The following is a 25,264-nucleotide window of genomic DNA, read 5'->3' as shown; positions in this document are numbered from 1 at the left end:
ACACTTACAGTTATTTATTTTTAATTTCTATGGTTAAAGTATTTAAACTATTTATCTTTCGTATAATGATCACTTTTTTTTTTCTGTTAGATACAGTTGGGATTAAAAATTTTATTTTTATTTCTAAAAAAACCAAAACCAAACAGGTAAAAATACTCCCAACTTAAAAAAGCAAAAAATATTTTCATAAAGTGCCATAATCCTCTTGATTTGTTTACAAGGAACCACAGGGAAATACTGAGAAATGGCTTCATATGTGCTGTTGCTGTGTAATAAAACTGTACTGAGAAATCAAGCAAAATAGTGTCTATCTGTGCAAATAGCTGAACTCAGCCAGTCTCCACAGCCTCCATCTCTATTTATCAAAGCCTATAAAAATTAAGCAGAAGTCAGAGTACAGAACTCATTGAATGGTACACATGTTAATGTCAGTTTAAAGTTTCCCTGAAATTACACTTTTATTAATGTAGGTACACTTTTAATTATTGTGTTTATGTTTGGGATTAATGCAATTAATTCTAGTATTCTGGGGGTGGGAGCGAGGAATTGTGAGTGTACAGAGACTAAATCCTCATATTTTATCTGTAGATTTTGAGATGTAGGGAAATAAGTGAGGAATGAAATATATGAGTAAACCTAGTTTTAACGTGTAGGTAGTGTCTTTGGTACAAATTATGGTAGATTTTTCTGTATGGCAGGTACGTGAGTAGACCTTGACAAGTTTCCTCTTTTATTTTTAATCAATTAAAGATTCTGTTCTCGTTTTTAGTTCTCAGATCTAGGTATGGTTATTGAGTATTTAAAAATCTTTGTAAGGACCTGGATTAAAAGTTATGAAATTTGGGGGCGCCTGGGTGGCACAGCGGTTAAGCATCTGCCTTCGGCTCAGGGCGTGATCCCGGCGTTATGGGATCAAGCCCCACATCAGGCTCCTCCGCTATGAGCCTGCTTCTTCCTCTCCCACTCCCCCTGCTTGTGTTCCCTCTCTCGCTGGCTGTCTCTATCTCTGTCGAATAAATAAAATCTTAAAAAAAAAAAAAAAGTTATGAGATTTGTAGCTCTGCATATTTCTTGTAAGATTATTTTTAATTTTTATTTTGGCAGGAAATGAATATGTCAGAGCATTTTCAAATGTGCTTTTTTATGTTGTCTGCATTTTCTGGATTTTTTATTTTTTATTTTTTTATAATTGACTTTATTAAGAAAGTGAATGCAGTAACATGTCTTTAAAGCTAGGGAGTATGTTGCAACATTTCTTAACTTTGAATAGGTTTGTTACAAGAAATTAAAAGGAATCCTGTCCCTTTCCAATTGAGGTTAAGCGAAAAGATTCTTAGAAAATAAAAATGAAAGACTCTAAAGGGTGAAGGAAGGAGAAAAATCTCAACTTCTTTTCCTTTAAAGCTCTTTGCCAGGAAATTATAATTTTAGAGTACTTTTGGGCAAAGAGCCCAACTTGAGAGGAAATGGTATGATAGAGCTGAAAAATAAGACTTTAATTTTAAAAAGTCTTCTATCTATTGTAGAGCATCTGTTTTCTTAGGTGGATTTCATCTCATTCTAGTGCCAGTAATTAGCTAAACCCTCATACATTTTAAAACAGTTTTATAAGAAGTAAATACTCCATGAGATCATCAAATCACATCTATTTTACTATTAAAACAATGATACAGCGAAACAATTAAAAGCTGGAGCTGAAAGTCAGATAGACTTGGTTCTTGTCCTTCCTCTGCCATTTACTTAGTGCAGTGGTGGGCAAGTTAACTTTTCTGAGTCTCCGTGTACTCACTTGCAAAATGGAGGTGGTAATAGTACCTTTTCTTTGGGTTTTGTGAAGATTAGAAAAAATGGTGATTGTAAACCATTTGTCTCTGAAGACATTTTCTAAAGTGTTTCAAAAATGTACCTGTCACTGTCAACATCTGAAGAAACACATAGCTTTCCAAAGAGATAAAAGGACAGCTTTCACTTGGATACATATGTTCTAGTTGAGTTAAAAAAAAAAAATCACTTGTAATACTTTAGAGCTAAACATCTAAATATTTACAAAATGGCCTTTAAAAAGCAGAAGGGAGCAGAAAAAAAATGATCCTCGAGTTTTATTAGTTTGAGGTAATGTACTTTCTGTGGTTGAAGTAGAAAAGATGTTTGATTTTGTGGATTCAAGACAGAGTCATTGTTGTATAATTTTGAAAATACTATTTAAGGGGCGCCTGGGTGGCTCAGTTGGTTAAGCGCCTGCCTTCGGCTCAGGTCATGATACCAGGGTCCTGGATCCAGCCCTGCGTCAGGCTCCCTGCTCAGAGGGAAGTCAGCTTCTCCCTCTCCCTCTACAGCTCCCCCTGCTTGTGCTCTTTTGCACATGCTCTCTGTCTCTCTTTCTCTCAAGTAAATAAATTAAATAAAATAAAAAGAATATTATTTAAGGCTAATATTGAGACTGACCTTGCTTGATAATGGAATGTTGAAAGACTGAAGAATGACAACCTTTCATGTGTTTTGAAGATGTTTTACTTTTCTAATAGTATTCAAGATGAGACTATTAGGGTTGAAGAGGAGAATTTAATTTTTTTTAAAGATTTATTTATTTTAGAAAGAGGGAGAGAGAAAGAGAGTGTGTGGGGCAGGGGGAGTGGCAGAGGGAGAGGGAGAGAGAGTCTTAAGCACAGAGCCTCATATGGGACTCAGTCTCATGACCCTGAGATCATGACCTGAGCCAAAACTGAGTTGGTTGCTTAACTGACTGCGCCATCCAGGCGCCCCGAGGAGAACTTAAATTTTGTTTTTTTAAAGATTTTATTTATTTGAGAGAGAGAGAGACCACGGGTGGGGGGGGGGCGGCTGGGGAGGGGCAGAGGGAGAGGGAGAAGCAGACTCCCCGCTCAGCAGGGACCCTGGGACATGACCTGAGCTGAAGGCAGATGCTTAACTGACTGAGCTACCCAGGTTGCCCCTGAGATCTTAAATTTAAATGAGATATTGCATGTAAGATGCAACATAGTGCTTAGCATACAGCAGCAATAACAGTATGTTAATAAAAGTTACTGTTCGTAGTAATAAAGCTACCAATAGTGTGAGTACTAGAATATAGGGAAATTTGCCATAAAAGAAAAACATATTGAAAATTACAGAGCTGAAATGAGGTGGAAGGACCTTTAAGAAGAAGGAATCTCTGTTCTTACAGAGTTGGAAGTTCTTTTCTTCTGCGGGATTTGCACTCCGACCAGATCCTTCTCTCCATGATAAGTTTTCCAAGAGAGCTAGAAGGCATATCCTAATTATTCTTGACTAGGGAGGTAGGAGTAGCAGCGTAGAAAGCCTTCATTTGTGTCTCTCTTTAAAAGTCTTTGGCCAAAACACATATCCCAAGTAAAAAATGGGCAAAGGACTTGAATAGACATTTCTCCCAAAAAGATATGGACAATAAATCTGTGAAAAGAAGCTTAACATTACTCATCATTAGGGAAATGCTAATCAAAACCACAATGAGAGCATGTCATACTGTTTAGGATGGCTATATTATCTACATACCTATATCTGTATCTATATATTTATATCTGTATCTCTATCTATCTCTAGAAAACGTGTTGTCTCAGCTTCTTTTCCTTTAAAGCCAAAAAATAAGCATTGTCTAGGATGTATACAATTGGAATACTTGTACATTGGAATGTAAAATAGTGTAGTCACAGTGGAAAACAGTGTGATGGTTCTGCAAAAAATGAAACATACAATTACCATATGATTCAGCAATTCCATTTTCTAGGTATATATCCAAAAGAATTGTAGGCAGAGACTCAAAGAGGTATCTGTACACCAGCGTTTATTTTCAGCATTATTCACAATAGCTAAAAGGTAGAAGTAACCCAAGTGTCCACTGATAGACGAATGGATAAGCAAAATGTGGGATATACATGCTGGTATATTATTCAACCTTGAAAGGAATGAAATTGTAATGCATGCTACTTATAACAATGGATGAATCTTAAAAACATGCTAAATGAAAGAAGCCAGACACAAGACACTTACACTGTCTGATTCCACTTATATGAGGTACCTAGAGTAGCCGAGTTCATCAAGACAGAAAGTAGAATGGTGGTTAGTTGGGACTAGGGGTGGGGAAAATGGGAAGTTGTTGAATGGATTAAGAGTTTTAGTTTGGGATAATGAAAAGTCCTGGAGATGGATAGTGGTGATGGTTGCATAACAGTGTGAATGGACTTAATGCCACTTAAGTGTACACTTAAAAGTAATTAAAATAGTAGAGGTGCCTGGGTGGCTCAGGCAGTTAAGCATCTGACTCTTGGTTTTAGCTTGGGTTCGTGATCTCAGGATCGTGAGACAGACTTGGGTTGGGCTCCACGCTCACCTCACCGTGGAGTCTGCTTGAGATTCTCGCTTTCCCTCTCTTTTTGCCCATCCCCCTGCTTGCACTCTCTTTCAAATAAGTAACTAAATAAAATCTTTAAAAACATTGTTAAAATAGTAGATTTTATGTTATGTATATTTTGCCACAACTAAAAAACAAAACAAAATAAACCTTTAGCCCATTAGAAGCAGCTGGCTGTGCCTTCTTTCTTCTGAAGTTTATTTCAGTGTCTTCGAAGCCAAAGAGACCTCCTGAGCAGAAGTTACAGCTTGTCTACAAACTTGTAAACTGCTGCTCCAGAGCTGGAAACGGGAAAGAAAGGAAGAGGATTAAATACAGTCCTTTCGTTTTCTCTTCTACCTTAAGTCTTTTATGACTGGCCCTTTTCTTGCATGGAGCTAGTTTGGTGTTAACAGACCTGCGGAAAAAGCCGGAACTCCTGCCTCGCTTCGGAGCTCCAGTCCCCTAAATTTGCCCTTTATTTTTTTGTCCTATCCTTATATTTTCATGTAATATTACACAGATGACTTCATCTGTTTGTAGAGAAGGTTGAAATTTTAGACTGGCAGGCAGAAAAACTACCTTATATACGTTCATCTTAATTTCATTTGATCATTGTTCCTACATAATTTTTGCTTGTATTATAGGAGGGCATTTTCCTCTCTTTCTAACTTTCATGTAACCTTTGTACACGTCCCTCTTATACTTTTCTAACTTTATTCCTATAGTCACGTTTTTGTTCCCCAATTCTAGAATCTTGAAAATCTCTATTTGTAAGGCTTCATTCTGTTGAAACATGCTCAGGCCTTGTCTAGCTCATGAAACTGCTTTAAGGTAACAGGTTTTTAGACATTGCTTGGGGAGATCAGAAACCTTTTTTTCTGTTCTTACCCCTCTTATATCTCTGTTTCTTTCCTTTTTTTTTTTTTTAAGATTTTATTTATTTATTTGAGTGAGTGAGCCAGAGAGCCAGGGGGATGGGGAGGAGAGACAGAAGCAGACTCCCCACTGAACAGGGAGCTCAGACTCGGGCTTGATCCAGGGACTCCAAGATCATGACTGAGCTGAAGACAGACACTTGACCGACTGAGCTACCCAGGCACCCCTATGTCTCTGTTGCTTAAGGCTTTCATTTTCTCTGGCCTTCTGATTTTTCTATTCTGTTTCTCTGTTTTATGTGTTCTTCTTTCCAATTCATAATTGACACTGACCTTTTATTTTCTGTTTTCTGTCTTCCTCTTCTTTTTTTACGTAGCTGTTTCCTTGGTGAGTTTATCTACCCTTACAACTTCAACTTTGATCGAAATGACCCACAAATGCATACTTTTGAGAATCAGTCTTTGTGCTCAGTCTTAGTATTTTCAATCTACTAAATAACATTTGACTACTTTGCTGTCTCCTCAAAAGGGATATGTTCAAAACAGAATCCCTACCTTCCATCTAACCTCTCTACTGATTAGTGATGTCACTCTTGCCAGTTTGCATTTGGTGTGTGTGTCTTCCTTCTCCTTGGTTTCCTGTATTAGTTACTCTGTTCCTTAGGTCCTTTAAGACCAAAAGGAAGAGAGATACACAGATTATCTTCAGTAATAGAATTTTATTGCAAGACTAACGCAGGAAATGTGCCTGGGGTAGCATGGGAAGGCACGTCATCGGCTGCTGTTCTGTATAAGCTTCAGTGTCTCTACTACTAGCTTGTGGAATAGGCTCCATTAATAAAGGCAGTAGCAGCTTAGAGTCATTGGGAAGAATGACACGAGCTCCCATGACCTTTGTCATCTTTGTTCACATAGCATTTACACTTTCTTCCCTTTTTCTTTTTTTTAAAGATTTTATTTACTTATTCATGAGAGAGAGGCAGAGGAAGAGGGAGAAGCAGGCTCCCTGCTGAGCAGGTGTTTAGGCGGGTAGGTGGGTAAGGATGGTGGTAGAGGACAGAAGGTTATCTCAGACGTGCCAGAGAAGACTTTTGAGGGTATCTTTAAAGAAGTGGTTAACTGACAAGATGAGGTAAGAGAGCATGGACATATAGAAGTATTACCTATATATCTCGCATCATGTACAAGGAACGATACAATATCTGCCCTTTATAGTACACTGATCATGTGATTTTTGAAAAAAGTGTGATGTGAAAATTCAGGACATTCAAGGAATAGCCCACTGTGGCTAGAGTGTAGGTTATGGAAATTAGGTGATTCAGAGGATCAGTTCGTTCCTCTTTCATCTTTTTATCTTGTATGCAGTGAGAAATGATGATTCTTTCAGAATTTCTCTTGAATTTGTTCTTTCCTGTCATTTCCGCTGTTAACTTTGTAAGCCCAGATCCTTGTGACCACATTTCTGGGTTGTAAGAAACAAAACCATGCCCTAGTTTTACAGTTTTTTAGTTGCCTTCTCCATTCTGGAATTTGGCTTGTAGGACATTTAGATTAGGGAAATCTCTGGAGGAAGAGTATGCTGTTTATCTTAACCAATTAGCAGTATTCTACCATTACCATAATCACCATAATGTACTTCAGAACTTCATCTCTTTGGCTCCCCCATACCACATTTCCTAAAACATAATTTAAGTTGCATTTGCCTAGACCATCTATCATCTCATATAATATGGTATGGTGATTTGGAATTTAAGAAGCACAAAACAAGCTAAAAGTTTATCTGTTTAATCTCTTGAGTACATAATATAGCTTTGGGAGAAACAAAGAAGCTGCTAAATCCTGTTCTAGGAGATTATAGTTTAGTGTCTACAATAGTACATTTCAGAGTAGAAATAACTAATTGATTTGAAGATGAGAAATTCCTGGGTACACTTACAAAAAATATCCCCCTTAAAAATGAGACTGATGTTTGATCCTTGCTGTAGTAATAGATGGAAATTAATGAGTGTGCTTTGGTATTTGCTAGCTTCCTTTTTTTTTTTTTTTAAAGATTTTATTTATTTATTTGACAGAGATAGAGACAGCCAGCGAGAGAGGGAACACAAGCAGGGGGAGTGGGAGAGGAAGAAGCAGGCTCATAGCGGAGGAGCCTGATGTGGGGCTCGATCCCATAATGCCGGGATCACTCCCTGAGCCGAAGGCAGACGCTCAACCGCTGTGCCACCCAGGCGCCCCAAGGTATTTGCTAGCTTCCTAACAGTGAGAGGCTCCATACCATATCTTGGACAGACCTTGGTTTAATTTTGTTTTACTGTTTATTGACCAAGTGACTAGGGAAGTCACTTAACCCTTAGGTTTCTTACTTAAAAACTGAGAATATTTTAGTAGCTACCAAAAAGTTTGTTACAGAGATAAATGAGAAAATGCTTGCTAAGTCCTCAGCACAAGGCCAATAAAAGCCCTAATAAATGTTAACTACCTTTATTATTACGTTTTGTTTTGCTCTTATGTATCTGTCTTTCCTGCTTTATTAGGAGTTCTGGGTTGTCAAGGGCTATAACTTAACTTTCTTTGCATTACCGCAGCATGTAGCTTATTGTCTACAAATTCAGTAAGTATATATTAAATGAATATAAATGGATGAAATTTTAAATACAGTTTGGTCAGTTTTTGTACCCATGTTGAAGGTGCATTTTAGAAAGTTTAGTTTTTGGGGACGCCTGGGTGGCACAGTTGATAAAGTGACTCTTGGTTTCAGCTCAGGTCATGATCTCAGGTTTGTGAGGTCGAGCCCCATGTCAGGCTCCACACTGAGTACTGAGTCTGCTTGAGATTCTCTCTCCTTCCCCCTCTGCCCCTCCCTCTCGTGCCGTGTCTCTCTCTCTCTCTCTCTCTCTGTCAAATAAATCTTTTTAAAAAAAGATTTATTTATTTGACAGAGAGAGAGAGTGAGCACAAATGGGGAGCGGCAGGCAGAGGGAGAAGCAGGCCCCTTGCTGAGCAGGGAGCCCTATGCTGGACTTGATCCCAGAACCTTTGGATTATGACCTGAACCAAAGCAAGACGTCCAACCCACTGAGCCACCCAGGCATCCTAATAAATAAATAAATCTCAAAAAAAAAAAAAAAAAAGAAAGGTTAGGTTTTGTAAAGATAGTATTTTCTAAGCAGTTGCAAAATTCACTCACAAGAATAAGACTGATAAACAGATACTGATTTTACTAGTTCTGATTGCCTTGGTCCGTTTATTAATTCAGCCTATAAAGAGGCCTTTCTTTTTAGTGTATAAAATGATTTTAGGAAATGCATTTCATGAAACAATTATTGAGTCATGCAGAAAAAAATTTAATTTTCTTATACAATTTAAAAAAATTTCCCCAGTTATATAAAAAAATGAATGTTTATTTTAGAAACCTTATGAAGCAAAAGCATAAGATAGAGCCACCCCCCAAATCAAACCTTGGTGCTTAGAATCTTAAAATGTTTACATGCAACAAATATTTGAATTCCCAGTTTTTGGTGCTGGGGATTGAGTAATGAACAAAACAGAGTCAACTAGTAGTTTGGTGCCAGTGTGTTTGTGTGTGCACATATGCAGATGCACCTATGCTTAAAAGAAAACCTGAAAATGATTTAATTCTGTGCACATTATTGTGTAACCTGCCCTTTTTTCTTTTAGCAATATATTGTTCACTTGTTTTATGTCAGTGGGTTTTCTACAGGATGATTTTTTAGTGGCTACATGAATAGATGTTCTATAATTAATTAATAATATATGTTTAGGCATTTAATTTTCTTCTAGATTTTGTTATAATATACAATGAATATACATATTTTATTTCTTAGACCAATCGCAGTTCATTTAATTCCTACCATTTACTCTTCAAAAAAAAATTTTTTTAATGGAAAACTTGAAACAGCTTTGTAAAGAAGAGAGAATAAACCTCCGTGTACCCATCACCCAGTTTGAACAATTTAATACGTCTGGCCAATCTTGCATAATTTATATTTCCATACACGTCCCCCACCCTTTAATATTTTGATAAGCTCAGGTAATCTCAGATATCATATCCTAGCATTCTTTTTTTTAAAAGATTTTATTTATTTTTTTTATTAGCATGTGAGCAGGTGTTGAGGGAGGAGCAGAGGGAGAGGGACAAGCACGATCCATATTGAGCACAGAGCTCCACACGGGGCTCAGTCCCAAGACCCTGAGATCATGATTTGAGCTGAAATCATGCATAGGATGCTCAACTGACTGAGCCACCCAGGCACCCCTCATAACCTTAACTATTTCAGTAGGCATCTCTAAAAGATAAGAATATAAACAATATATCACCATAAGACCCTTATCCGAGGTGTAATTTTTAATTGTAACTTATTCTTGAATGATAAAATATTGAGAATTTGGAGAACACTGAGATTAGTCTATATAAAATGATTCTCCACCCTCCCATTGAAGGTGGAGAAAACTTTGTATTGGGACCTTGGAAAAGATATTAACAGAAATGCTTACACTGAACAGGAAACACAAAAGTGAGATAAACAAGCTTATGGATGAGGGTAAGGTTGAAGTGGGCATTTAAATACTGAATTACTAGAGAGTTGGTTGTAGCTAAAAAAAAGGGGGGGAATTCTAATGTCTGAAAACAATGTGGGAGAAGGCTGCTTTTCTTCACAGTATTAGCAATGGCAGTATAATAGATTATGTTCTCTCCTGCTTTATGAGATAGAAGGTCAAATGACAGGAAAGACACAATTAGCCACTTACTTGTTTGTTTGTTTTTTAACTAAAACAGCCGCCAATTTTATTTTCACATTTCACAATACAAATGAAAATTTCTTTCTTTTTTTTTTTGGTCCCACTACTCCCCTGCAAAAACTATCCTTTCTTTGATAGGAAGGGGGAGCAAGTTTTCCTTGTCACGTTGTTAGAAAACACCCAGAGTCCCAGCACCATAGTTGCCTGGGGAAGTAGAACAAGTAATATAAAATGGCTATAAGGAGGTTCCTGTCTCTCCTTATCTGTTGTCTCTCCTTATCTGTCTGGTCGAGTCATTCCTGGCCGAGTGGACATCATCATGGGATGGGCAGGAGGTCTCATCATTGGGGGCCTAGGCATCATTGGCATGTGGCCTCCCTTAAGTGGCCTATTCCAGGAGCAGTTCCCACTGGCATCATCCCAGAAGGAGGAGGGCCCCCCATATGGGGTGCTGGCATCATACCAGGGCAAGGAGGACCTGGGAGATGGGGGGGGGAGGTGGGATCATTGTCCCTGCAGGAGGAGGAGCAGGGGTATTTTTCCCTGTTGAGATGCGCGGGTGGTTTTGTCGATCAGGCTCTGAACCTGCTCTTCCATCCATTCCTGATAGTAGTCTTTCACATGATCTTTGTGTTTCCCGCCACTGCATTGTGTCTTTCTCATAGACAGAGAGTCATGGGTGAGGTATGTGTGACAGTAGTCACAATAAAGCTTAGGCATGTTGCTCTGCGGGCCATTGACCACTCCGTCCCATGCCCCCTGGAAATGACTGCAACTGACTTGTTTTAAAAAGATAGTTCTGGGGGTATGTCTGCTTACGTATGTAATAAACTCTATCTACCAAGTTCCATAAGAGAAATACCTTGTTCATGATTTATTCTTCACGAAATTCCCTAGCACCTGGGAGAGTGTGTGCTCTAAAGGCACTAGTTAGGAATTTTTTGGACCTCTGGTTAAAAAACAGGGTTATGATGAAATTCCGAGGTGTTAAAAACCACAGAATGTCAAGTACATGTGAAATTATGCTCATTATATTGTGTTTGCCAAAGCAATAAAATAGGAAAATGTGTTTGTGTGTATGTATTTTAAATTGGCTTTTGAGTTTTTTTTAGCTGTAAGGGTTTTCAAAGCCAATAATATAAAAATTATTTAAAATTAAACTATAATTGAAATGATTAAGAGGAAATAAAGACAAACGACATAAAACAGGAATTGTTTACCAAAATAAATCATGTGTTTTCACTTGACAGACACCCCAGAGACCATCTTTTTGCCTCAGTTACATTAGTAACATTTCCGTTGTACAACATGTTGAGAAAATGAGACCTGTGAACTAATAGAAAATTCTTAAGTGTTTACTGGATTTGCTTGGAGGACCTATGACTTGTTTGTTTAAAGCGAGCCAGATTATGAGCCTGCTTTGAAGTAAACTTTCGTAACTTCTGAAGAAGTATGTAGTGGTTGGATTACCTTTTGGCTTAGTATTAAAGAGATCTGTTAGTATAAGGCTGTCTCCCTCGCTATATCATGTGCTTGGCTCATTGTGAGTCACTTTTCCTTAGCTGTGAAGGACCTGAAGCACCTTTGCTTTCTGAGGCATAGTAATGAATATTTTTGAAAATTTAAGAGACTGACTCTTTTTCTGGTAGGGATATACATACAGTCTTTGGTTCATAGTATCTACTTTGCTCTTTCCCCCTGCTCATTAGTCCCTTTCTTTGTCTTTCTTTCTTTCTTTCTTTCTTTCTTTCTTTCTTTCTTTCTTTCTTTCTTTCTTTCTTTCCTTCCTTCCTTCTCTCTCTCTCTTTCTTTCTTCCTTTCTTTCTTGCCCATGCCCATGCCCATGCCCATGTCTTAGCCATTCTTTCACCAGTATCTTTAATTCCTTTGTCTCATTGTCATTCTGCAGCATGCGTCTGGCAAAATGCCAGATTCCACTGTTCGCTTTTTCCTTACGTACTTGAAGATTTGTGAGCAGTGCTGAAGAAAATAAAAAACCTCAGATATTGCGATTTTAACTGGATGGTTCTCTAACAAGGTCTCAACAAGGCCTGTAGTGCTGTCAAGTAATCCTTTTAAACTTCATGAGGCGTTTTGTTTTGTTTTGTTTTCGTTCTCCACTCTGGCTGTCTCAAATATGGTCCTGTATTCTCAAATCTCAGATTTTAACTTCTGAGTTAAATGAATATCCCCCGACTTCCTAAAGCAAATAGAAGTCGATATATGAGAGCTCCCTTAACTTTCTGCCATTAATCTACTGTTTAAGTCTGCCCATCCTTTCCTCCTATTACAATGAGAGAGGTGTCCCCGTCCCGTGTCCCCCCCCCTCCCCCCCGTCCACATGTGCTTTGGATCTCCTTCCTTCTACCCTGTTCAGGGACATACTTTAGGAGTTATCTCTTCTTGTCATTTGTATTTTCAATTTTCCCTTATTTTCTGAGCCCATTCAAAACAGCATTTACACTTATTCAAGCATTTCCAGTGGGTTTTTGCTTGTTTGGCTTTATCTTCTTTCTCAAACTCATGTCTCCAGTCACTTATCCTTTCCAGATTCTGGATTCTGTTGTCTCATACCATTGTAGTTTGGCTTCTCCCTTTATCATGCCACTGAATTGCTCTTGCTATAATCACGAATAATTTCCTTACGATGACATTTATTTATTTATATATTTTTTTGTTTTTAAAGATTTTATTTATTGGTCAGAGAGAAAGAGCACAAGCAGGGAGAGCGGCAGGCAGAGGGAGAGGGAGAAGCAGGCTCCCCGCTGATCAAGGAGCCCAGGACTCTGGGATCATGGCCTGAGCCTAAGGCAGATGCTTAACTGACTGAGCCACACAGGCGTCCCTCCTTAGAACTACATTTAGGTACTTTTTTTGGGGGGGGGGGTAATTGTTATTGAGATGTAATTTACATAGAGTAAAATTCTTTTTTTTTTTTGCTCAGCAATAATCATTTTGAGATTTGTTGAGGATCTTGAATGTAGCCGTTAGGTTTTATTGCCAAGTATTTGTTAGGGTGGGCAGTGACACAGGTGGCAAAGAATTATACAAAGTGCAGACCAACAAGCAGGACAGAGTTTATTCATTCTCAAAGGGAGGAGAGAGGTCAGACATCAACAGATATGTCAGCCCCAAATTTTTATTAGGCTGGGCTTTTAAGGGGTTTTAAGGATATGAGAGGGTTGTAGCTGTGCCCCTGAGGGAGGTTGTGTGAGGAGGTGGTCGGTCAGCTCTTGGCTAGGTAGAGCAGGAGGTGACAGGTTTCTGGGGGGGCTCTGTCGGTGGCTCATCTGGGATGTGGGTTGTGGTCCATTTCCTGAGAATGAGGGGCACCATGACCTGGAACAGCAAAGAGTTAGGGCCAAGTGCAGACACTTTTGAGTTTTCTCTATAAGCTTGGCAGGGGAGGGAGCTTTGAATAGAACCCTTTCAGTATTCTAGTGTATGGATTTACCATAGTTTGTTTATTCATCCACCAGTTGATGGACGTTTGGATCCCCCCCCCCTCCGCCAGTGTTTAGTTGTTTTGAATAAGGCTGCTATGAATATTTGTGTACAAGTCTTTGGTGGATGGACATTTGTTCTTATTTTTCTTGGGTAAATATCTAGAAGTAGAATTGTGTAAGTGTGTGCCTACAAGTTTAGAAGAACTGCTAACCTGTTTTTTAAGGTGACTAACTTTTTATTTCCAGTATCAGTGTATGAGAGATCCTCTTGTTCCACATCCTTACCAATACTTGGTATTGTCTTTTTAATTTTAGCCATTTTTGTAGGTGGTGGTATCTTATTGTAGTTTTATTTTTTATTTCCCTCATGACACAATGTGCTTATTAGCCGTTTGTTGGTATATTTTTTCTTTTCATGTGCTTATTAGCCATTTGTATATTTTTTGTGAAATGTCTGCTCGTATTTTTTGCCATTTTTATTTTATTTTTGTCTTACTATTGATAAGAATTCTTTATATATTAGGACACAATTCCTGTATCATATATGTGCCTTTTTTGTTCCCCCAGAGCCACTTAGACTAGGTAATTCTGTATCAGTGTTTGTGTGTCGTGGAGGGGGGTGTGTCTGGGTTTAAGTGAAAATAATACAACATGTCCAAGAGCAAGAAAAATGATTCTTTGTCAAAAGATGAAATAGTCTACCAAACCAGAACCAGAGATGATCTAGATGCTGGAACTATCATACAGGGACTGTGAAGTTACAGTGATTACTATGTTAAAAGTATCTGGTGAAAGGTGGACAACACCTGTGAAGAGTTAGGAGAATTTACCAGAGCAGTTGAAATTATTGAAAAAAAAAAGTATAAATAAAGAAGCTAGAAATAAAAGATATGAAATAAACAAAGAACTTCAATTGGTTGATAGTGTTCTTTATCTTCTATATCCTTACTGATTTTTTGTAAACTTACTGTATCAGTTATTGAGAGAGGAGTGTTGAAATCTCCAGTGATTATTTTGGATTTGTCCTTTTCTCCTTTCAATTCTTTCAGTTTTTGTTCCATGTTTTTATAAGCTGTGTAGGGTTCTTACATGTGTAGGGTTATTATGTCTTCTTGGTAAATTGACCCTTTGATCATTATGAAATATCCCTCTTTATCTCTGCTGACATTAATTTCTCTGCAGTCTTCTTTGCCTGATATTAATATAGCTACTTCAGCTTTGTTTTGATTAGTTTCACATGGTGTGTATTTTTCTGTTTTGTTCCTTAAATTCCACATATGAGTGAGATCAAATGATAATTGTCTTTCTTTTATGACTTGTTTCACGTAGCATAATACCCTTTAGTTCCATCCACGTTGTTGCAAATGGCAAGATTTCATTTTTTTTGATGGCTGAGTAGTATTCCATTGTATATATACACATCACATCTTGTTTATCCGTTCATCTATTGATGGACACCAGGGCTCTTTCCATAATTTGGCTATTGTGGACATTGCTGCTATAAACATTGGGGTGCAGGCGCCCCTTTGGATAACTACATTTGTATCTTTAGGGTAAATCCCTAGCAGTGCAATTCCTGGGTCATAGGGTAGTTCTATTTTCAACTTTTTGAGGAGGTTTCATACTGTTTTCCAGAGTGGCTGCACCAGCTTGCATTTCCACCAAGAGTGTAAGAGGGTTCCCCTTTCTCTGAATCCTTACCAACATCTGTCGTTTCCTGAGTGGTTAATTTTAGCCGTTCTGGCTGGTATGTGGTGGTATCTTATTGTGGATTTGAGTTCCCTGATGCCAGGTGATGTGGAGCACTTTTTCATGTGTCTATTGGCCATTTGTATGTCTTCTTTGGAGAAATGTCTGTTCATGTCTTCTACCCATTTATTGATTGGATTATTTGTTCTTTGGATGTTGAGTTTGATAAGTTTTTTTTATAGATTTTGGATACTAGCTCTTTATCTGCTATGTCATTTGCAAATATTTTCTCCCATTCTATCGCTGTCTTTTGGTTTTATTGACTGTTTCCTTAGTTGTGCAAAAGCTTTTTATCTTGATGAAGTCCCAATAGTTCATTTTTGCTTTTGTTTCCCTTGCCTTTGGAGACATGTCTAGCAAGAAGTTGCTGCGGCCGAGGTCACAGAGGTTGCTGCCTGTGTTCTCCTCTAGGATTTTGATGGATTCTTAGTTTAGGTCTGTCATCCATTTTGAGTCTTATTTTTGTGTATGGTGTAAGAAAAGTCCAGTTTCATTCTTCTGCATGTGGCTGTCCAATTTTCCCAACACCATTTGTTGAAGATATTGTCCTTTTTCCATTGGATATTCTTTCCTGCTTTGTCGAAGATAAGTTGACCATAGAGTTGAGGGTCCATTTTTGGGTTCTCTATTCTGTTCCATTGATCTATGTGTCTGTTTTTGTGCTAGTACCATACTGTCTTGATGATCACAGCTTTGTAATAGAGCTTGAAGTCTGGGATTGTGATGCCACCAGCTTTGGTTTTCTTTTTCAACATTCCTTTGGCCATTCGGGGTGTTTTTTGGTTCCATACAAATTTTAGGTTTATTTGTTCCAGCTCTGTGAAAACAGTTGATGGTATTTTAATAGGGACTGCATTGAATGTATAGATTGCTCTAGGTAGCATAGACATTTTAACAATATTTGTTCTTCCAGTCTATGAGCATGGAACTTTTTTCCATTTCTTTGTGTCTTCCTCAATTTCTTTCATGAGTATTCTATAGTTTTCTGAGTACAGATCCTTTGCCTCTTTGGTTAGGTCTATTCCTAGGTATCTTATGGTTTTTGGTGCAATTGTAAATGGGATTAACTCCTTAATTTCTTTTTCTTCTGTCTCATTGTTAGTGTGTAGAAATGCAACTGATTTCTGTGCATTGATTTTATACCCTGCTACTTTGCTGAATTCCTGTATGAGTTCTAGCAATTTTCAGGTGGAGTCTTTCGGGTTTTCCACATAGAGTATTATGTCATCTGTGAAGAGTGAGAGTTTGACTTCTTTGCCCATTTGGATGCCTTTTATTTCTTTTTGTTGTCTGATTGCTGGGGCTAGGACTTCTAGTACTACGTTGAACAACAATGATGAGAGTGGACATCCCTGCTGTGTTCCTGACCTTGGGGGAAAACCTCTGTTTTTCCCCATTGAGAATGAGATTTGCTGTGGGCTTTTTGTATATGGCTTTTATGATATGTTCCCTTTATCCCTACACTGTGAAGAGTTTTAATCAAGAAAGGATGCTGTACTTTGTCAGATGCTTTTTGTGCATTTATTGAGAAGATCATATGGTTCTTGTCTTTTTTTTTTTTTTTATGAATGTAGTGTATGGTGTTGATTGATTTGTGGATGTTGAACCACCCTTGCAGCCCAGGAATAAATCCCACTTGGTCGTGGTGAATTATCCTTTGAATGTACTGTTGGGTCGTATTTGCTAGTATCTTGGTGAGAACTTTTGCATCCATGTTCCTCAGGGATATTGGTCTGTAATTCTCCTTTTTGGTGGGTTCTTTTTCTGATTTTGGTTTTGAGATCGAGGTAATCCTGGCTTCATAGAAAGGGTTTGGAAGTTTTCCTTCCATTTATATTTTTTGAAACAGCTTCAGAAGAATAGGTATTCATTCTTCTATAAATGTTTGATAGAATTCCCCTGGGAAGCCATCTGGCCCTGGACTCTTGTTTGTTGGGACATTTTTGATTACTGCTTCAGTTTCCTTGCTGGTTATGGGTCTGTTCAGGTTTTCTGTTTCTTCCTGGTTCAGTTTCAGCAGTTTATATGTCTCTAGGAATGCATCCATTTCTTCCAGATTGCCTGATTTGTTGGCATATAGTTGCTGATAATATGTTCTTATAATTGTTTATATTTCTTCGGTGTTGGTTGAGTCCATATGTATTTAATGTAATTAACCAATAGAATTTTGTTAACTACATTTTTTCCAGTTTTTCCTTAGTAGTTGCTGTAGGGATTATAGTATTTATCTTTATTGTAATCAACTTTGGGTTGACTTATTTCCAGTAAAATATAGCAAATTTGCTTCAATATAGCTCCATTTCTTTTCCCTTTCTTTTATATCTATATCTATATTTATATTATATACATAAATATATCATGTTTATATTTATATCTATCTGTATTTATATTTATATATATAAATATATCATATCTAAGTATGTTATGATTTCAATAATACAGTACTGTAATTATTGATTCAAATAATCTTATGTTTTCAAAGATAAATATATCTTTTATACTTATGTAAATACCATTTCCTTTAATTCAGAAGTTCTTTTTTATTATTTCTTATAAAGAAGTTCTGCTAGCAACAGATTTTTTCAGTTTTTGTTTATCTGGGAATGTCCTTATTTCCCTTGCATTTTTAGAAGATAAATTTGCTGGATTTAGAATTCTTAAAGATACTATTCTTTTAGCCCTTTGAGTGTTTCCTTTTACTATCTTTGGGCTGCATGGTTTCTGATGAGAAGTCAGCTGTTAATCATGTTCTTGTTCTACTATTCATGATAAGTCATTTTCTCTTGCTGCTTTCAGGACTTTTTGTCTTTTAGCAGTTTGAATACAGTGTGTCTAGATGTGGATCTTTTTGTGTTTATCTTACTTGGGATTCATTTTCCTTCTTGGATATATAACTTAATGCTTTCTGTCAAATTTGGGAAGTTTTTTGTTTCTTTAAAGATTTCATTTATTTATGAGAGAGAGAGCGTGCACTCGCATGGTGGGAGAGGGGCAGTGGGCGAGGGAGGAACAGTCTTCCCTCTGAGCCAGGGGGATGATATAGAGCTCGATCCCATATCATGGGATTATGACCTGAGCCAAAGGCAGATGCTTAACTGACTGAGCCACCCAGGCGCCCCCAAATTTGGGAGGTTTTCAGCCACTGTTTTTTCAAATAATTTTTTCTGCCCTTTATTCTTTTCTCCTGAGACTCCCATTACATGTGTATTGCTATGTTGTATGTATCACAGTCTCTGAGACTGTTTCTTTACTCTTTTTTTTTTTTTTTGGAAGGTAGTTTTACTTAGCTATCTGAAAGTCTGTTGATTCTTTCATCTGTTATCTCACAATGCTGTTGAGTTCTTGTAGTGTATTTTTCATGAAAGATATATTTTTCAAGCCTAAATCTTAAATCTTTAATAGTTTCTATATCTCTATTGAGATTCTCTGTTGAGTCATTTTCATGGTATTTTTTCTGATTTCTTGAACATAGTTTCACCTTTTGAAACATATTTAAAACAGCCACTTTGAAGCCTTTGATATATCCAATATCTAGGTCTTCTGTGAGTCATTTTCTATGACTGCTTTCTTTTCTGTTGATTGCTTTAATTTTATTGACTGCTCTCCTGAGTATGGGTCATACTTTACTGTTTCTTTGTATGTTTCATAATCTTTTTTGTTTGTTTTATTTAAAACTAGACATTTAAAATAATGTGCTATAGACACTCTGGTTTCTCCCCTTTTTCCTCTCAGGCTTTTTTTTTTTTTTTTTAACTTTCCTGGACTTAGTGTGTCATCTGTCCTTTTGCAGTATTTGGCTATTAATGCCTCTGCTCAGTTGCTTTGTTTTTATTTTCTAGCCAGGATTATTTGGGATTTCCTCTGTTTCTGTATAGTTTAGTGATCAAACAATGATTTGGGCAGAGGTTGTGCTCAAATACCTTGAACCTTTATGACTTGTACTCTCTGCTGATGTAGGTGTGTATGGGTTGGAGAGCACATTCAAAGCTGTAGGTAGTTTTCAGGTCTTTTTTGGCTTTACTTTTCATGGGTTTTTGTGGGTCTCCTGTGTTCATATGCATATTTTCTCAGTCAGTAACTGATATGTGGAGAGCTCATCTCACCCTTTCTGTGGCTCTCTCATTTTCTGAATTTCCCTGTTTAATTTCTGGCTGGTTTGTTGCTTACCCAAGCGTGGCTGTCAAAGCTATGGGTTTGATAATTTATTTATTATTAGGCTTACCAGTTTTAGTTGACAAAATTGCCAGTTTTCAATTCCTGTCCCAAACTGAGCCCATATTTTCTGGCTGCAAAGCTGCTATTTTTTTTTTTTTTTAAAGATTTTATTTATTTATTTGACAGAGATAGAGACAGCCAGCGAGAGAGGGAACACAAGCAGGGGGAGTGGGAGAGGAAGAAGCAGGCTCATAGCAGAGGAGCCTGATGTGGGGCTCGATCCCATAACGCCGGGATCACGCCCTGAGCCAAAGGCAGACGCTCAACCGCTGTGCCACCCAGGTGCCCCAAGCTGCTATTTTTCATAGTCAGCTTTGTCCTGGTAAAAGTACAGTTCTTGCTACTGGTGGAATTGGGGGATGGGTGATGGTAATAGCCCTAGGCTGAAAGGCTGTGGCGTCTTTCTGTTATTATCCAGAGCCATTGGAGGGTTTCAAGGATGAATACTTTTCAATGTGTTGGCTGATTTTGTGTCAATTTTTTTGAGGCACAAAATGGTTGTTTTTTGTTTTTTTTTTTAAGATTTTATTTGTCAGGGAAAGAGAGAGAGATAGAGTGTGCAAGCAGGGGGAGCTGCAGGCGGGGGAGAAGCAGGCTACCCACTGAGCAGGGAGCCTGATGTGGGACTCAATCCCGGGAACCTGGGATTATGACCTTATCCGAAGGCAGACGCTTAACCACTGAGCCACCCAGCATCCCTAAGTGGTTGATTTTGATGATGTTGTTCAGTGTTTTTGTTTGATAACATTTGCCAGCCTCTTCACACTATCATAACCCAAAGTGGGGAGTTTTCCTGATGTATTTTAGTTTAAATCTACAGTCTTGCCATTTTTTCTGTTCGTCACAATCTGTTTTTTGTTCCTCTTTGCAAGCCTTGCCTTTTTGGATCAATAGAATAATTTTTATTTCATTTTATCTCCACTATTGATGTATTAGTGTAACCTCATTGCTTTTTGTTTTTAGTGATTCCCCTAAGGTTTACAATATGAATTTATAATGTATCAAAAATCTTTCTTCAAATAATTTTATATCCCTTCACATATAACACGAGGCCTTGTAAGAGTACACTTCCGTTTTTCATCTTCCTTCCTTTGTGCTGTTTTGTCCTATTTTTTTTTTTTAAGATTTTATTTATTTATTTGACAGAGACAACCAGCGAAAGAGGGAACACAAGCAGGGGGAGTGGGAGAGGAAGAAGCAGGCTCCTACCGGAGGAGCCTGATGTGGGGCTCCATCTCAGAATGCTGGGAACACGCCCTGAGCCCAAGGCAGATGCTTAACGACTACGCCACCCAGGCGCCCTGTCCTGTGTTTTTCTTGTACATATGTTATTTAACTCCTTGTTAGTTGTTATTTTTGGTTTAAACAGTTTTACATAAATGAGCTATTTCCTTCTAAGCCCACTTTGTTGAGAGTTTATCTTGAGCGGGTGGTGAATTTTGTCACATGCTTTCTTTGCATTGATTGAGATGATCATATGATTTTTATCCTTTGTTTTGTTTATTTGGTGTATCATGTTGATTGATTTGTGAATATTGAATCATCCTTGCATCTCTGGAATAAATCCTACTTGATCATGGTGAATATCTTTTTAATGTATTGTTGTATGTGTTTAATATTTTGTTGAGGATTTTTACATCTATGTTCATCAAGGAAATTGGCCTATAGCTTTCTTTTTTTGTATCGTCTTTGTTTGGTTTTGGTATCAGGGTCATGCTGACCTTGTGGAATGTATTTGGAAGCTTTTCTTCCTCTTCTATTTCTTGTGATAGTTTGAGGAGAATAGGTATTAACTATTCTTTAAATGATAGAATTCACCTGTGAAGCCATCTGGTCCTTGACTTCTTTTTTGGTAATATTTTGATTACTAGTTCAATTTTGTTACTAGCAATTGGTCTGTTCAGATTTTCTGTATGGGAAATGATCGTTTTTAAATAGAGCTCCTTAACATGGTTTACAAAAAGCCTTTTTAAAACCTGACCCTGCTTACCTCTACATTCTGGTCACTTTTTCTTTATTCATACTGAATTATTTTGATTCTTCATACATGATGTTTCATTTGTACTGAATTAATTTTGGTCTATCAAATACACCATGCATAACTCACCTCTTGATTCCAGTTATCTGCATATGCCATACATGTAGATGATTTTTAAGAAGGCAAAACAAAATGAAAACACATTTCATTACAGCAAACAGTCAGATAAAGTATAAAACTAAAACCTCATAAATGAAGTCAAAATACAAGTGAAAATATTTGCAGCTTAAACAAAGGCTAATTTACCTTGTGTACAGTTGAGAAAAAGACCAAAAAAATCAGTAGAAAAATGAGCAAAGGAAATGAATAGATGGTCTAGTTTCATAACAATGTTAAAAGATACTGGTTCACTCATAATAAGAGAAATGCAGATTAAATCTATTCTGAGTAACAAGTTTTAGCTAACATATACTGACTGAAATCCAAATACGTAGTTAAGTACTTTGTTGGTGGAACTGTAAAAGAGGCTCTCTCATGTACTAATGGTAGGAAATAAATTGGTACAGGCCCCCTGGAGGGCAGTTTGCTAATATCTATCAATATATGTATATATTTATATAACATACAGTTATAGTAAATAAAATGTAGAATGTAATCAATAACTTTAGTAATTACTATGTAGTTATTATAGTGATTTTATTGTATTGTGTTATTTGTTATGATATATGATTATGCCTATAGTATATATACTTGTTTATCAACATATATGTTTCTGTATTTGTGTGTGTGTGTGTGTGTGTATGTGTATTTGTGGTCTCTGGACCTCACAGTTTCACTTCTGGGATTTTGTCCTTCAGATATACTGGCATATGTGTGAACTGACTTATGTATACATTTATCCAGTGCCGTGTTGTTTATAATAGCAAAAGGGAAAATAGATATCCGTAAATAACCAGTGACTAAGAGATGCTACATATTTGCAATAGTATAGGATATAGATGTAAGAAAGAAAGAATGAGGATGCTTTCTACTACTTGTGTTGTAGAACTCTCCAACAAAGGCTACATGTTGTTAAGTGAAAACATCAAAGTATTTAATAGTGTGGATAGAGAAGAGTGTGTATAAAATGCTATCTTGTGTGTTAAGGGAGAGAAATAAAAAATATATATTCATATTTGTATAAAGATTTTATAAGAAGCTCATAAAACTAGTTATTTGAGGTGTTTCTGGGCAGATTAAGAAGAGGGGTTAGAAGGGGACTATTTATACCTTATATTTTTTATATTGTTTTTTATATTGTTTGATTTTTGAACTATGTGAACATATTGCCTCTTAAAAGTAAAATTAAAAGTTTTGTAAATGGTCTTAAGAAAAATATTTTCTTTCTATTTTTTTCTCATCAGTAAGCTAAAAAAGCTGAGTGAAGACAGTTTGACTAAGCAGCCTGAAGAAGTTTTTGATGTATTAGAGAAACTTGGAGAAGGGTAAGTAAAAAAATATGAAAGTAGCCTTAGGTAATGACAAAAAATTATAAAGTATCTTTCACTTGAGTATATTTTCTTCAGCTGAATAGGAGTCATTTGGAGGGAACACACCTCAACACAATAAAGGTCATATGTGACATGTCAATGGCAAACATCACATTCAGTGGTGAAAAACTGAAAGATTTTCTTCTAAGACCAGGTGTATGACATGGATGAACACTCTCACTGCTTTTATTTAACATAGTATCGGAAGTCCTAGCTGGAGCAATTAGGAAAGAAAAAGAAATAAAAATATTGAAATGACAAAGGAAGAGATGAATTGTCTCTATTTGCAGATGACATGAAATTATATATAGAAAATCTCAATCTATCAGAAAGTTAGAATTAATAAAATAATTAATAAATGAATTACAGTTACATCAAAAAGAAGGAAGTATCTAGGAAAAATTTAACCAAGGAGGTGAAAAATCTGTTTATGGAAAACTGTAAGACATTGATGAAGAAATTGAAGACACAAATAAATGGAAAGATATTCTGTGCACATAGATTGGGAGAATTCATATTATTAAATGTCCCTGTTACCCAAAGCAATCTACAGATTCAGTGTAATCCCTAACAAAATACCAATGGCATTTTTCACGGAAGTAGAACAAACAGTTGTACAATTTGTCTAGAACCACAGAAGACCCCAAATAGCTAGAGCAATTTTGAGAATACAGAATAAAGCTGGTGGTATTATGCTCCCTGATTTCAAACTATATTATGAAATTGTAGTAATCAAAATAGTATGGTGTTGGCATAAAAACAGATACATAGATTAATGAAACATAACAGAGAGCCCAGAAATAAACTCATGCATATATAGCCAATTAATTTAGGACAAAGGTGTCAAGAATATGCAATGGGTAAAGGATAGTTTCTTTAATAAATGATGTTGGAAGAAGTAGATAGCCACATGCAAAAGAACTGGGCCTCTCTTTTATACCACATGCAGAAATCAACTAAAAATGGATTTAAGACTTGAATGTAAGACCTAAAACCTAAAACTCCTAGAAGAAAACATAAACAGTAAGCTCCTTGACGTTGGTCTTGACATGACTTTTTGGATTTGACACCCAAAACAAACAAATGGGACTACATTAAACTAAATAAGCTTCTGCACAGTGAAGAAAACCATCAATAAAATGAAAAAGCAACCTGTTGAATGGGAGAAAAATATTTGCAAGTGATATATCTGATAAGGGTTTAATATCTAAGACATATAAAGAACTCATACATCTTAATAGCAAAAACCCTAACATTTCAATTAAAAAATGGGTAGAGGGGGGCGCCTGGGTGGCACAGTGGTTGAGCATCTGCCTTTGGCTCAGGGCATGATCCCGGCCTTATGGGATCGAGCCCCACATCAGGCTCCTCCGCTATGGGCCTTCTTCTTCCTCTCCCACCCCCCCTGCTTGTGTTCCCTCTCTCGCTGGCTGTCTCTCTCTCTCTGTCGAATAAATAAATAAAATCTTAAAAAAAAAAATGGGTAGAGGATCTGAATAGATGTTTTTCCAAAGATACATCCAGATGGTGAACAGGGACATGGAACATCATTAATCATCAGGGAAATGTAAATCATAACCACGATGAGATATCACCTCACACTCGTTAGAATAATAATCAAAATAATCAAAAAGACAAAAAATAACAGGTATTGGTGAGCATGTGGAGAACAGGGAATTGCTGTGCACTGTTGGTGAGAATGAACATTGGTGCAGCCAGTATGGAAGACGGTATGGAGGTTCTTCAAAATATTAAAAATAGAACTACCATGTGATCAAGCAGTCTCACTTCTGGATATATATATATATATATATATGAAACAAAGTCACTGTCTTGAAGAGATATTTGCACCTGTGTTCACTGCACCATTATTTACACGTAAACAATGTACGTGTCCCATTGATGGTTGAATGGATAAAGAAAATGTGGTATATACACATAGTCCCAACTTACATGGTTTGATTTATGAGTTTTCAACTTTATGATGGTGCAAAAGTGATATGCATTCAGTAGAAACCGTATGTTGAATGTTGAATTTTAATCTTCCTGGGCTAATGATCTATATAGTATGATACTCTTCTTGTGGCGGTGGGCAGCAGAAGTAAGCCACAGCTCTTATTCAGCCATGCAAATGAAGGTAAACAGTTGATACACTTACAGCCATTTCATACTTATACCGCTGTTCTGTTTTTCCCTTTCAGCACAGTATTCAACAAATTACATGAGGTATTCAACACTTTATTATAAAATGAGCTTTGTGTTAGATGATTTTACCCAACTGTAGGCTGGCGTTAAGTGTTCTGAGCACATTTAAGATGGGCTAGGCTAAGCTACCATGTTCA

General features: G+C 37.0%; 1 protein-coding gene and 1 pseudogene across 2 annotated transcripts in view; one reads left to right on the top strand and one right to left on the bottom strand.

The window, feature by feature from the left end:
* The window catches only part of STK3 (serine/threonine kinase 3), a 262,422-nt gene that overhangs the window by 12,972 nt on the left and 224,186 nt on the right, over window positions 1-25,264 (top strand). For both annotated transcript variants that reach the window (XM_040625657.1, XM_040625656.1), the window contains exon 2: window positions 22,797-22,877. In XM_040625657.1, coding sequence (XP_040481591.1) covers window positions 22,797-22,877 — 81 coding nt within the window. The remainder of the gene's footprint in view (window positions 1-22,796; window positions 22,878-25,264) is intronic.
* Window positions 10,113-12,324, bottom strand: LOC103661498 (annotated as a pseudogene).

Source organism: Ursus maritimus, unplaced genomic scaffold (genome assembly GCF_017311325.1).
Source record: "Ursus maritimus isolate PB19 unplaced genomic scaffold, ASM1731132v1 scaffold_9, whole genome shotgun sequence".
NCBI classification, from domain to species: domain Eukaryota; kingdom Metazoa; phylum Chordata; class Mammalia; order Carnivora; family Ursidae; genus Ursus; species Ursus maritimus.
The sequence above is the reverse complement of the archived record's forward strand: the minus strand, read 5'-3'. Positions and strand labels throughout refer to the sequence as shown.